The sequence below is a fragment of the Phyllopteryx taeniolatus genome, chromosome 3, assembly GCF_024500385.1.
Source record: "Phyllopteryx taeniolatus isolate TA_2022b chromosome 3, UOR_Ptae_1.2, whole genome shotgun sequence".
NCBI lineage: Eukaryota > Metazoa > Chordata > Actinopteri > Syngnathiformes > Syngnathidae > Phyllopteryx > Phyllopteryx taeniolatus.
The window spans coordinates 1,489,270-1,502,107 of NC_084504.1; the positions used below are offsets into that span (position 1 = coordinate 1,489,270).

The 12,838-nt window shown below is 38.5% G+C and overlaps 1 protein-coding gene across 4 annotated transcripts in view; it reads left to right on the plus strand.

The window, feature by feature from the left end:
* Positions 1 to 8,092, plus strand: part of LOC133474583 (Golgi-associated plant pathogenesis-related protein 1-like) — a 294,461-nt gene extending 286,369 nt beyond the window's left edge. Inside the window, exons 1-6 of one of the 4 annotated variants that reach the window (XM_061766357.1) lie at positions 1,156 to 1,451; positions 1,592 to 1,901; positions 2,113 to 2,190; positions 3,122 to 3,271; positions 7,704 to 7,784; positions 7,884 to 8,092. In XM_061766357.1, the coding sequence (XP_061622341.1) occupies positions 1,760 to 1,901; positions 2,113 to 2,190; positions 3,122 to 3,271; positions 7,704 to 7,784; positions 7,884 to 8,077 (645 nt within the window). In that variant the 5' untranslated portion in view covers positions 1,156 to 1,451; positions 1,592 to 1,759 and the 3' untranslated portion in view covers positions 8,078 to 8,092. Of the gene's footprint in view, positions 1 to 1,155; positions 1,452 to 1,591; positions 1,902 to 2,112; positions 2,191 to 3,121; positions 3,272 to 4,061; positions 4,567 to 7,703; positions 7,785 to 7,883 lie in introns of those variants that run through there. The other 3 variants (XM_061766356.1, XM_061766359.1, XM_061766358.1) reach the window with 3 other exon arrangements.
* The last annotated feature ends 4,746 nt before the right edge of the window (positions 8,093 to 12,838 follow it).

The window sequence follows — 12,838 nt, forward strand, 5'->3', positions numbered from 1 at the left end:
CCGTACTGTACAATATAGTTAATACTCGTAGATGGCACCTTAGAAAAACAGAGAGTTGGAAGTATCCTCGTAATGTGTTTGTCTGGTTTCAGTGGTGTTCAGAAACATATACAGATCTAGAATTACTGAATGTAAAATATTCTTACAAGTTGGTGGTGCTGGAAATCAACACTCCTTCTCGCCCTTTCGAAACTAATGTGAAACAATTTACTCAACTAAAACAGCAAACTGGAACTTCAAATCACTGAATTTAAAAAGGTTCCGAGGGCTAACTAGACTTCTCAAATGGCTAATCTACTTAAATCGTACGTGCAGTATGCGGTTGATTATATGTAAGAAGCGGACCCATTGTCACATCTTGGTTATTAAGTTGCATTGACAAGCTGACAAAAGCATTAAATGGCAAGTTAAGTTCAATGGCTATAGATGCTCATATACATTTACTCGATTTACAATCATACTGTCAAGGCAAAATAATGATCATTTGAATTTAAATTTATATACTATACATGTATAATTGATTGTGATACTCCCCCATGCCCCACACCTTGCAATATGTTTTATGGAAAACGATAACACATAAGAGCATTTTTTTATAATCTTGTTCAACATCTCAGAGCACTGACATAAGACTCCTTGCAATTAAATTAGGTGAGGATAAGCAGTATAGAAGATGCATGGATGGAGGTATTGAAGGAAGAAATGTGAAGAGAATTAATAATCACATTTTTAAAATAATTTATTCATACCTGGGGGCAGTCTTCCATATTAGGGTGAGGTACTAAAGGCATATTGTCAGTACAAGCATTCAGTATAACGTAGTACCATGTTTTAAAAGGAGTGATTGAGATGCAGGTGCCTTGGAATGTTCAGTATGCATGTTACATTCAGGTCTTCGCTTGTTAAACTCACATAAAACACTCAACTATTACTCCGGAGTAACATGAAGAATTGGGTTTTTCTTTTGTAGTAATGTCGGCTGTTTGCACGATATTGTTTGCCATACTTAAAAGCAGAAGTTCTTTTTGTGGTCAGAGAACTTGGTTGTACTTGTGAAAGCCTCAGAGGGGTGGAACCCAGACAAAGCCGCAAAACTTGTTTTTGTCTGTGGTTGTTGTTGTCCCAATCACATGCAAATGCTCAACAAAGAACCCAAAATGGGGTTGCACCTTCTTTTTATCCCCTGCCTTTTGCGCTTTCATTAAGGAAAAATGAATAGCGTATACATTATCTACATTCGGGGGCCATATTAATTTATGTTATACAGGGGCATCGTGCATTGAGTGACAATAGAGGAAGCTCTGAAACGGAACATGATGCGCACGAGGCTGCTGCATGATGCCCCTGAAGTACGAACAAGCAAAGGCTGCAGTGTCCGTCTCCGCCTCCACATCTCAAGCATATAAATATCGAGACAGCCTACTCAATTTGTGTTTGCTGCTGTTTGACATGTAAGTTTTTACGCTCTCGTCACCAGATTATGACTAATACTATTCCTTCTTCAATATTTTTGTGAATGTGAAAAAAAGCTGTTGTTGAGTGGTGTGGTTTTTAACTGTATTCATGTTTTTTTCACCCTTTGTAACGTCAGACACAATGGCAGGTGAGTGCACTTCTTTTTCAGGAGTAATTCCTGCAGCATGCCATCCTCTGCAGAAGACCACAAATCTAATTTATAATTTAATAAGCAGATGCAAGCTTTCAACAGGAGTTCCTGGAAACTCACAACGCCTACAGAGCACAGCACAACACACCACCTATGACTCTCAACAATGAGCTGAATGCGGCGGCTCAGGAATGGGCGCATCGCTTGCTGACTTTGGGTGCTGCACAGCACAGTGACAGCAATGATGGAGAGAATATTTATTTCAAGTGGAGCTCAGTACCCATTAAACTAACAGGTGTATTTCCAATTCTAAACACTATAAATAGGTCTTACATGAGATTTTAGCATTTACTCAATACATGTTCTTGTGAATATCGTTGTTTCATGTTAACCTACAATGCAAATTGTTACACAATCTTGGGTTATTTGTATGTGTTTATTCATTTCCCTACCTTATTTGTACATGTTGCATGGAATTGTCTGGTGAGATAGTTTGTCTCGTCTAGGGAAAGAAGCAGTGGATTCATGGTATGGTGAAGTTCAGCAATACAACTGGAGGAACCCAGGATTTCAAAGCAACACAGGTAAAACAACACAAATTGAGTAAAGAAAATGCTTCTACAACATTATGTTGTTCTTTGGACATCTACTGTACATTTCAAATATGTTAGCATCGTGCAAAATACAGATGGGTCATTTAAACTCCCGTGCCTAAACTCGATGCACTACAGCAGTGATTCTCAAATGGTGGGTCAGGGACCCATTTTGTGTGGGTCACAGACAGCTAGTAAAAAAATTATATGTATTTTTATTTTGAGGTTTCGGCAACAGTACAGAGGAATACCAAGTTTCCACATGGAACATATAAAGTGACAGTAAGTTTAGCTGCCTCATGCCTTAGCCACTAGTTTACTCGATAAACAAACACAGTGCATCTCAGCCTCTGGCGAGCGGACACGATGCTGAGCAATATTCTTTTGGCGGTACATCAGAAACGTTTTTTGAAAATACACTGGAGTTAAAAACACATGTATTTTCTGAGGCTTTTCTTAAAAATGTTTTTTATTGTTCTTAACTTCTCTAAAAGTGGGTCAAGACTTTGCAAGAATAGAAAATGTCTGTCACAGTTGAGAGCCACTGCACTATGGCCTAATGAGATCCATTACAAGTGCTGCATCAAAACAACCTTAGGCCCATACTTAATCTAAGTATTACTTTTAACAATATGTACTTTACTGTGATTGTATTTTGTAGTGATGTAGAACTGCCCTGCAACAGACCGAGCGCTTGTTTTAGTATATTTGTTGCCTTAATTTACATGAGAAGCAAGTTTGATGTGTTTATAAAATAATAAACACTGCTGACTGAGCATGATTATGGTCAAAGAGGGAGTTTTTGACACACCTTTTTTGTATTATACGCTACCAGATTGTTAAGGTGTACCTAAAGATTTGGCATAATACCTTAAGTACAAAACAGCACCCTTATCATTCCTGCATGTGTTTCGTCTTACAGGTCATTTTACTCAGGTTGTATGGAAAGCAAGCACCCAACTGGGTGTGGGTATGGCCACTGATGGCAACAAGGTTTTTGTTGTTGGGCAGTATCGACCAGCCGGCAACATCAGCATGAGCCAAAACTTCAGGGAAAATGTCCTCCCACGAGGTAAGTCATTCATAATTCACTCATTCGTTAATCTCGTCCCCTTCACATAATATATAGTATATTGTATGAGCCAGAACATTTTATAAAATCTTATACACAACTAGGAATGCATTATAAGGTTATCTGGTGTGAGGTTGCAGCTGAATTCAATGAATCTATTGCCCCTTTTCGCTCATTCAGTATAATGTAAATAAATATGTATAATACCTATTTTCAATTACCCACTTTATTGGCAAAACAAATATAGTTTGAAGAGTAGGCGATAACAGGTGCATTATAGCCACTGATGATGAAAAGCATTTTTTTTATTTGATTTTATTTTTTTTTACTATTAATCATGGGGGGCGGCACAGTGAACAAATGGTTAGCCTCACAGTTCTGAAAACCTGGGTCCAAATCCGGCCTCGCCTGTGTGGACTTTGCATGTTCTCTACGTTCCTGCGTGGGTTTTCCCTGGGTACTCCGGTGTCCTCCCACATTCCAAAAAAAATGCATAGTAGGTTAAGTGAAATTGCCCGTAGGTCTGAATGTGAGTGTGAATGGTTGTTTGTTTATATGTGCCCTGCGATTGGCTGGCGACCAGTTCAGGGTGTACTCTGCCTCTCGCCCAGAGTCAGCTGGGATAGGCTCCAGAACACCCGTGACCCTCGTGAGGATAAGCGGTACGGAAAATGGATGGATGGATAGAAGGATGAATCATGGAATTTTGAAGTAATGCAGAACCGTCATCGGATATACCATTAGGTTAAAAACCGGAATACCTCAATAGTATTTACTGTTCATTTTACAGCATAAAGGATGTGCATTTTACAGCTGGCGGAGGACCCAGTGGGGAGGGAGAGAATCCAAAGAATTGTTGCACACTGTTGTAGAAAACCTGGAGGATCCTTGCATTACCGTCCATGAAGTTGTCTTGATCAGGATTCCAACCTAATGCTTCTACAACTGCATATAAAGACATGTTGTTGTGTGCTGACAACTTGTAATGAAAATATATTTACTAACATTACAGTAAGTCTACACGTGGAGTCAGAGAACTAAATCAGTAATACAGCATAGTATAGGCCAAACATGACATGAAAACATAATTAAATGCTCGCAATATGTCCGGTCATTAAGTACAATTGCATGAATAATGTATTTTGATTTGCTTGCATCAATATTCAATATTTTCTAGCATTAAACTGTTTTACACCAGAGCAGTAAAGGGACAATTGATTTGTTTGTTAAGCTTGTAGATGTGTATATGAACCATACAAAATATGGTCAGTAAATAAATCCTTGCATAAATGGTATCAATGTTTTGTGGTATGTTCCATTTTCTTATGTAATGTTCAGAATGTGGCTTGACTGACTTATGATAATTGATAACAAATATTTTTCATATTCTAAGAAGGGATAAAACGATAAAACCCCTTTAAAGCCTGGTATACATATTTATAACCTCTGAAAGACACTGTAAAGCAAAGATAAATATTTCTTGTAATTTTGACACAACACAGAGAAGATTGTTTTTAAACAACCCCTGCCAAATATGCACTGCTGTTATGGGCAGGAGTTTTCCGCGTGGTCCTAGTGCTTGTCAATTCTCCGTTGTTTATCGAAATTCTTTTTGGAAGGTAAAAAACAGCAGTGCACAAAAAAGTGCAGGGGACATGTCACCCGTAGCCCCCCAAGTAAATTATGCTCATGATACAGTGTACCTAAAACTGAATAGTAACTGAGGACTAAAATCATATAAATTTAAAAACATTAAAAAAGCACACAAGCCAACTTGCACTCATTGGTAGGGAAAATAATACCAATAATAATTATTATAAATCTAATTCATATCATGCTTTTCTGTACACTCAAGGACACTTTACAGTACATGTAAAACAGAAACAATAACAGTAACGGGGAGTGAGCGCGTAGGAGCCGATGTGCATGCTGAAGTCAGAATTCAGAGACAGCATGATGTACTGCATGGTGGAATTGAAGACAAGATCCTGCTGGGAGCATGGCCAGACGCAGTGGAGAAGGTAAAAATCTTCGAGGCGCCTGAGGAGCAACACAGAAGAAGAGGGCAACGCTACTACCAAAGCAGGCGTCCGAAAAGAAGCCCATCACTGGGGGTGAACGTCAGCGACTGGAGAGAGTGGCGCAGAACTAGTCCACAACGTGGCAAAGTCCTCCATCTGAGCCATTAGGATGGAAGCTGATAAGAGCTTCTGAGGGAGTTGGCTAGCTAGCTGGCACAAAAAAAGTGGGTGGCGGTCCCAGGTGAAAGCCTGCCTGGGTTCCACCTTCAGCCACGGTACGGCAATTACCATAATGTGACTTCAGACCAGTTGTTCAACTGTAATTACATGACTGAGCAGCTCGAGTTCGTATATAGTGGGGGATGGGCGAGCCACGCAGACGGCCGACTGCGTCACTGGCCGTTCTTTTAATCAAGCTCACCAAAATAAGGAAAAATGATGTGAAATGATGAAAAACAGTTAAACGCTATAGCTCCACAATTCAGTACCTATACCATATATATAGTTCTCAGTCTCTGTGTATGTTTTCAGCAACTATCTTCAAACATGTATAATGTATTTCGAAACAAAGCTCTGAATTCACTTTACAGGGACTTTAACCTATTTCAGAAATGGGAGAAATCCCACACGAGACAATAAAATATCGGCATGTGTTTTACTCTCTAATATTTAGTGTACTGAAGATGAGCAACACAGCACAGCACACACCCGACCAACAAGTCTCGTCCCGACGTTGCATTCTGTTCTGTTCTTCCTAACTGCACAGAATGGACGGCTAAAGCGTTCACTTGCTAACGTGTGTTTTATAAACATGGCAAACAATACAGTACATGGGCCATTTTCATATAATTTCATCAATAACAGTAAAGATGTGGCCCAATGAATTTCCTTTTGAAAATCAAATAATTTGACTTGAATCATGTGCAGTTGTTATCCTTCAAAAGCTAAAAATTGTTTCTAAGAAAATATTATAAAGTCATATTTTTCAAACTTTTAATGCCAAAATGTCTTTACCGTTAGGCGTCCCAAATTAAGTTTCATGATTTGTTACGTTTTTGTGTCTTTTTAGATTTATAGCATTTTTCTCCTATTGATTAGTATGCCTTTTCCATGAAAACTAACACAAGTGCATCTTAGTTTCTTCAATTCCCTTTTTTTTTTTTTTTTTTTTTTTGGGGGGGGGGGGGGCAGTCTTTTCCAAATGATGCTTCTTTGTCACTCAAGCTGTCTCATTATGTTGTTGCAATACACCAGCGGTACCTGTAATGTTACAGAAGTGCCAGAGTTTGGATTTGTGAGTGTTGGAACTATTGCTATTGTGTACTATTGTCTTCACCATGAATATGATTGGATAAAGACGAGTGTAATGAGTAGTTAGGATCATTTATGCACTTCAAACTCTGTATCCTCAAGAGTTTGAAGGGCAACACGTAAAATTATGCAACTCACGCCATGTTTATGAAGCTCTTCATGTCTTTACCGTTATAAAGTATCAATGGGTCGCCATCATTTTCCCTCTTAAGGACTGCATTTACTATGAATGCCTAAAATTTTTAAATCATCAATAACCTTTTGAAAATAACACTTTGGCTCTTTCAGCATGGGAGACACTTACCCATATAAAACCCCCAAAAATGTGAAATTATAATTTTTCTTGGGCAGGTTTCTTCACCATCATTGATTAAACTTAGATGAAAATGACCAACATACACTCTTGCCATGTCACTACCTGTAGAGCGGTGTGTGTTCCACTCTAACCTGATACCTGGACTGACCTGTAAGTGGCAGCCCATAACTTTCACCCTTTGGACCAAGGAGCCTTTTCTTCTGGCATTGAAGTAGGCAATGGTGATACCTGTTTTAAAATCTGGTCATAAAACTGACCCTGGAAACTACAAACCAATTAAAATCCGCCGTGACTTTTAAGATTGCTGAAAAGTCTACACTGCAAAAAAAGGAGTTCTAAGAACATTTAAAAAATGACTTGTTTATGGGAAATGTTTCTTATTTCAAGTCTAAAAAGAAAAATAATCTTGATGAGCAAATTCTGCATTCGTAAATTTACCACAAAGAAAAATATTAAACTTTTTCTTCATAAGAAATTATCGCTAATTTTAAGATAGAATTGCTAATAAGAAGCAACAAAGTTTGCATAAAATCCAGAACAGAAGAGCAAGATATTTTTTTCTTATTTTAAGATTGCACAACTTCTCAATTTAAGAAATTAGGGAATTATACCATTTAAAGTTTCAATTCAGCAGTTTTTTGCACCACACAAAACAACTTAAATGTGAATGGTGAATCAGAACTACATGATGTCATGTTTTTTTGGAACTTGCATGGCGCGTTGTGCCTCGGCTTCCCCTCCACCTACCACCTACCCCCTCCCCCCTTACCCTCTCTCTCTCCAGCAATCAGCACCCCCTCGCCTGCGTACCTGTTCCCAATCAGCACTCATCACTGCCTGCCAGATCCAGCAATTCAGCGCCAGAGTATTGATGTTCATCCGTGTTACACAGGCCAGCTTTCGTGTAAGTTACTCGACTAACCACAATCATACTTACCCACCTTGTGTTCTTCTCCGTCTCCAGTCCTCCTTCCGTGTCCCCCGCCTCACTGTCCGCTCCAGCCACGCTGCCAAGCTATTCCTCCTGCCCGTGCTTCCGCTTCCTTCAACTTCCCTGTTCCAATGGACCAACATCGCCCCTCGGATAGCCTATCCGCTGAGCAATACTTAATAAACCATTCTCATCAACTTTCTCCGCCACCGCCTGCTTTTCGGTAACCAGTCGTGACACATGACTTACCAATGCATACCATGAAAATAGAGTTTAACCTATTTCAGAAAAATGTTGTCAAATATTTGTGGTATATAGTGTAATTTTCAACTTGTTCTTCTGGATGAATGTTATTGTTTTTCACAGTCATGTTCACAGACCTTTTTGTAGGCAGGCACTCGATTACAAAAAGGGCACTCATCGCCAAAATTAGTCATACAATTAGGAAAAAAACAGTAGTGTATATATTATATAATTATTTCTGTTAACATAATCAACACAGTCAGTAATACAAATATTAACAAAGGCAGTAATACAAATATTAACAAATGAGGGAAGCTACAGTGAATATATAAAGTCTCCACATCCCTGTTCAAACGGCAGGTTTATGTGATGTACAAAAATGCAAGATAAATCACTTTAAAACTTGTTTCCATTATTAGTTAAACGAGCGTGTACCCGTTCCTGTAACGCATGTAATGTTTTAGGCATTACATGCTCCTGGATTGTTTTTGGGACACATCAGACAGATTATGCTATTGCTGTTTGACAGTGGTTATGTTGCTGTTAATTGTTATAATGTTATTATAGAGCTTTTTAAGCGCTGGAAAATGCACTTTTTTATGGTAGCAGCTGGAGTGTTACTCAAGTCTGTATTTTCCTGAACTGTGAATAACAAAGGTTAGAAAAACACTCCCAAAAAGTATTTTTGGCCCAAATAAACACAAAGCATTATTTTTTGCGTAAACTGTAATTGAAAGCGATAAAACAAAGTTTATTTCAAATTAATAATTAAATAGTATGTCAAATGTATTGTCATTGTTAATTTTGATAAAGCTGAACTTTTTCCATGCCAATTATTTCAACCACTTTATTTTGTGGTTTTATGATAAATGTTCATTTTGTTCCTAGCAAGTTTGTCAAATGTACAATAATTGTGCAGTTTATTTTTTTTGTTTCTCATTACCCAACATGTACAGTCTTTTTTGTTTCTTTAATTTTATTGGATGACGCACCTTTAATTTCCAATTAGGTAGTGGTGGGCTTGGTTATACCTGGAACGTTCCCGAAAGACCAGTCCTGAGATTCTCCATTTTGCACTGTGGCTCAAAGCAGGGAAGCAAGCAACAAGCAAAGTTAAAAACAATAAAAAATAATAATGCACACCACTTATATAGCAATTTCAAGGCACTCAGATGCTTTACAATAACAAATCAACAAATAAGGTCATAAGCATATTTCATTAATCTTAGTGGAATTTATAAAGCAATTTATCTATACATTTCCTACTTATTGGAGGTACTGTAATATGAAATTTACTTCAAAGTTTTAGGATTAGTCTTTTGTTAAATCTCCTGTTTACCAAGTTGATTTACAGTGTAAGTACCCAGCACCCCGCTTATAGTACTACCACCACAATAACCAGAGTGTTAATACATTAACTGCACGGGAACAGGTGTCCCGTTTGTGCAGGTTGGAGTCAAAATTTTGGGGACGCAAGTGCAAGGGAGCAGGGAGGCCAGGCAGGAGTGCAGGAATTACAAAACAAAATGATTTATTTACAAAAACAGGCAACTGAGGCATGTGGAAAAATCTAACGAAACAAAGTCCCAAAACAATAATCAAAGTAACAAAGAAACACTTGGGTAACCCCAAAACAGAAAAAAAGAAATTGCTAGTGATATAACTCAGTGCAACCACATCGACAAATGACTTGGCAAATAATGATTCTGATTCAGGTATCAACACAGAACACCACACACATAAAGATTATTTTCAAACAGTGAGCTTGAAATCTCCCGTGATCTCACGTGATCTCACAAAACTGAAGAAGAAACACTTCGTGCCAATTTTCCCGAAGGTTGCCTTTTAAAATGGCGTTGTCCTCGAACAACAACCTGCGCTGGAAATTACTTGTTGCCGTCCAGGGAACCCACCTTTATACAAATAGAGGACATGGGCTAAGACATGCTTATTTTTATTTACAATTGTTTCCTTTTCTTGTGTCAGGGTGCTTCTTGGTTGGCTATATTCTATTTTTTTTTTTAACCTGTCCTGTTCAGCTGCATGGCCATGCAGAATGGTGGATCTGTATGCATTTTGTGGTAGAATAGTTTTGCCGTGCCCTAGTGGCGTTTGAAATACTCTCTGCTTATTTTTTTATTTTTTTAATATTATGATGTTTTTTGAAAATGCAGCCGGACAGAAAAGGGTTTTAGGGGACAGACGGGGACACAACAGGGACTAGGGTGCGAACCACAGCAGAACAATATGTAGACAGTCTAGATATTTGACCACAAGTAACTTTACAAATCATCTTCTTAGTTGTGGATGGGGGGGGGGGGGGGGGGGGGGGGCATGCAATAAATAACCAATAGAACAAGATGAGCGAGGACAGAAAAGGACAGGACAGGATGTGGGAAATGATCAAGGCAGTGCTATTGATGAGTGGTGCGGTGGCATGCTTTTTATAGCGTCTAAACACCTGTAAGAACCTGTGAGTTGATATCTTAATATAATCTGTAATTGTTAGTGGTCCCAGCGCAAGCAATTAAAGGCTATAGCGTGTCTATCAAACTTATTAGTCAATGAACACCATATGGTTATGGCAGGTTATTAAACTGGGAGGAGGGAGGCCCCCTAGCCCAACTGAAGCGGTCCACAAGGGATGGTTAGGGTACCGGACCACCGTTGAAATGTGCGGTGACTCACGCCAACTGCATGGCTGGCGTACGCACGTTTCTGCAGCTTTTGGTGCTTTGGCGACGAGGTGATGCTGGGAAACTGTTCTCATAAATCTGCACACCAGAGACACATGAATAATTAGCAATGATGAACAATTCATGCCGGGCAACATTTGATTTCAACGATGCAATTGAGGCAAGGACTCAGAATTAATTTGTTACTCATTGAACTCATAGCAAATGTGTTCATACAGTAACCTACACTCAGCCCTGTGAGATAAAGGTTCATGCGTAAATGTTGTATGTGTTGTAGTTGTAATAAATCTTTTGAATTCAAATAGAAGCACATCAGCATATCAAAGAGGATATCAAAAACTTTGACTCCTTTTTGATTACTCAATTTATTATTTTAATTCACAAGAGAGGACACGCACACTGACAAAAAAAAATCATGTTTTGTTTTTTTACGGGAAGAGGGGTAAATTATGGCAATTTAAACACATTTTAATGATGTGCAACCAATGTACATGTTCAAATGAAGTAAATTCAAAGAACTCTTTTTTTTCAGTGCATGTGCTGGAGTAACGAAGCGATTGTGAGGGCACTAGGCGCCATAAATGATAGCCTCGATCAATTGATAGGTGTCCTCACAAATGTCAGTGGTTCATTAAATACACTGATTAACAAATGAATTCTGAGTCCTTGCTTCAATTGCATTGTTGAAATCAAATGTTGCCGGGCATGAATTGTTCATCAGTGCTAATTATTCATGTGTCTCTGGTGTGCAGATTTATGAGAGCAGTTTCCCAGCATCACCTCGAAGTGTCGCCAAAGCACCAAAAGCTGCAGAAACGTGCGTACGCCAGCCATGCAGTTGGCGTGAGTCAATGCACATTTCCACGGTCAAGTCACTCTTGATACATGTGATGCATGTATGAAGAAAAGAAAAAAGGCCATATGGCATTTAACATTATGATTTACAGAATGTCTCAATTTTTTTAGCTACAGTTTGCTCCTTGTTGTGGGTCTTGAGGCCTTCAGTTTTGTCCTTGGTAATTGAAAATTGTGATCAGGCAGTTGACTTGGTGTTTGAAAACTATTTCACGTCATGTTTCTGTCTTCAAATAGGCATTACTTTTTTACCTCTTTTAAATGTGTCACGTGGATTCCCCACAGTTTCCAAGCAGATTCTAATTCGCTGAGATGCGCTTGTACAGTAAAGTAGCTTTGAATACAGCTGTCTCGATTCCCATCAGAAATCCGATATACACAACAGTCTCTCAATGACATTTAGCTTCATGGCAATACTAGAAGACAGTCATTAGCCATGAAATACTGTACATTGGCCGCCATTTGACCACATGCTACTATACTTGTATTTTCCAGGAATATATCAGTTTCTTTCATGTGTGCTATTTCAGTGACCATTATAGAGCATGTGTTCCCTTCCTTGATTTAAAAATAAAGTATCTCTACACCTTACATATGCTATAATTGGAAAAAAAAATCTCAATTTAATTGAAAAAAACTAACTTTTCTTTACCACCTATTTTTTTTTAACTGTTGTACATAATCATTTGGAAAACTTGTTATTTTGCAACAACAAAAACGTCATTGTAGTGGTCTTGTTCAAAATCCTGAATATTATAGAAGCTATTCTTTTGATGTCAGAAAATCTTTACAATGAAACATTGTTTATATAATACCTGGTTCTAAGTTTCAGCCTGTGCCCTAATCAAGCATATTTGCAAAGGTTATCCCTGTACCGAACAGTTCCATTATGGAAAGCTGTTTGAGCATTTATTCTATATCCTTGATATAGACCTTACGGTCCATGTACGCTCCTTGTCCTCACTAGGAAGACAATTCAGCAACCTAGTAGAATGACTAGGCACACTAGTAGAACAAAACTATTGTTGTTGTTACCAGCAGTACCACGAGTGCGTGTCACATGCCTACTAATTGGGCCTAGTAGTGTTACTAGTGCAGCACAGTAGTTTACTAGTAAGGTTTAATTGTGTATTAGTAGACCAAAAGTGGCACTGGTCGCAGAAGAAAAAACTTGACCAGTAAGACAGTACTGGA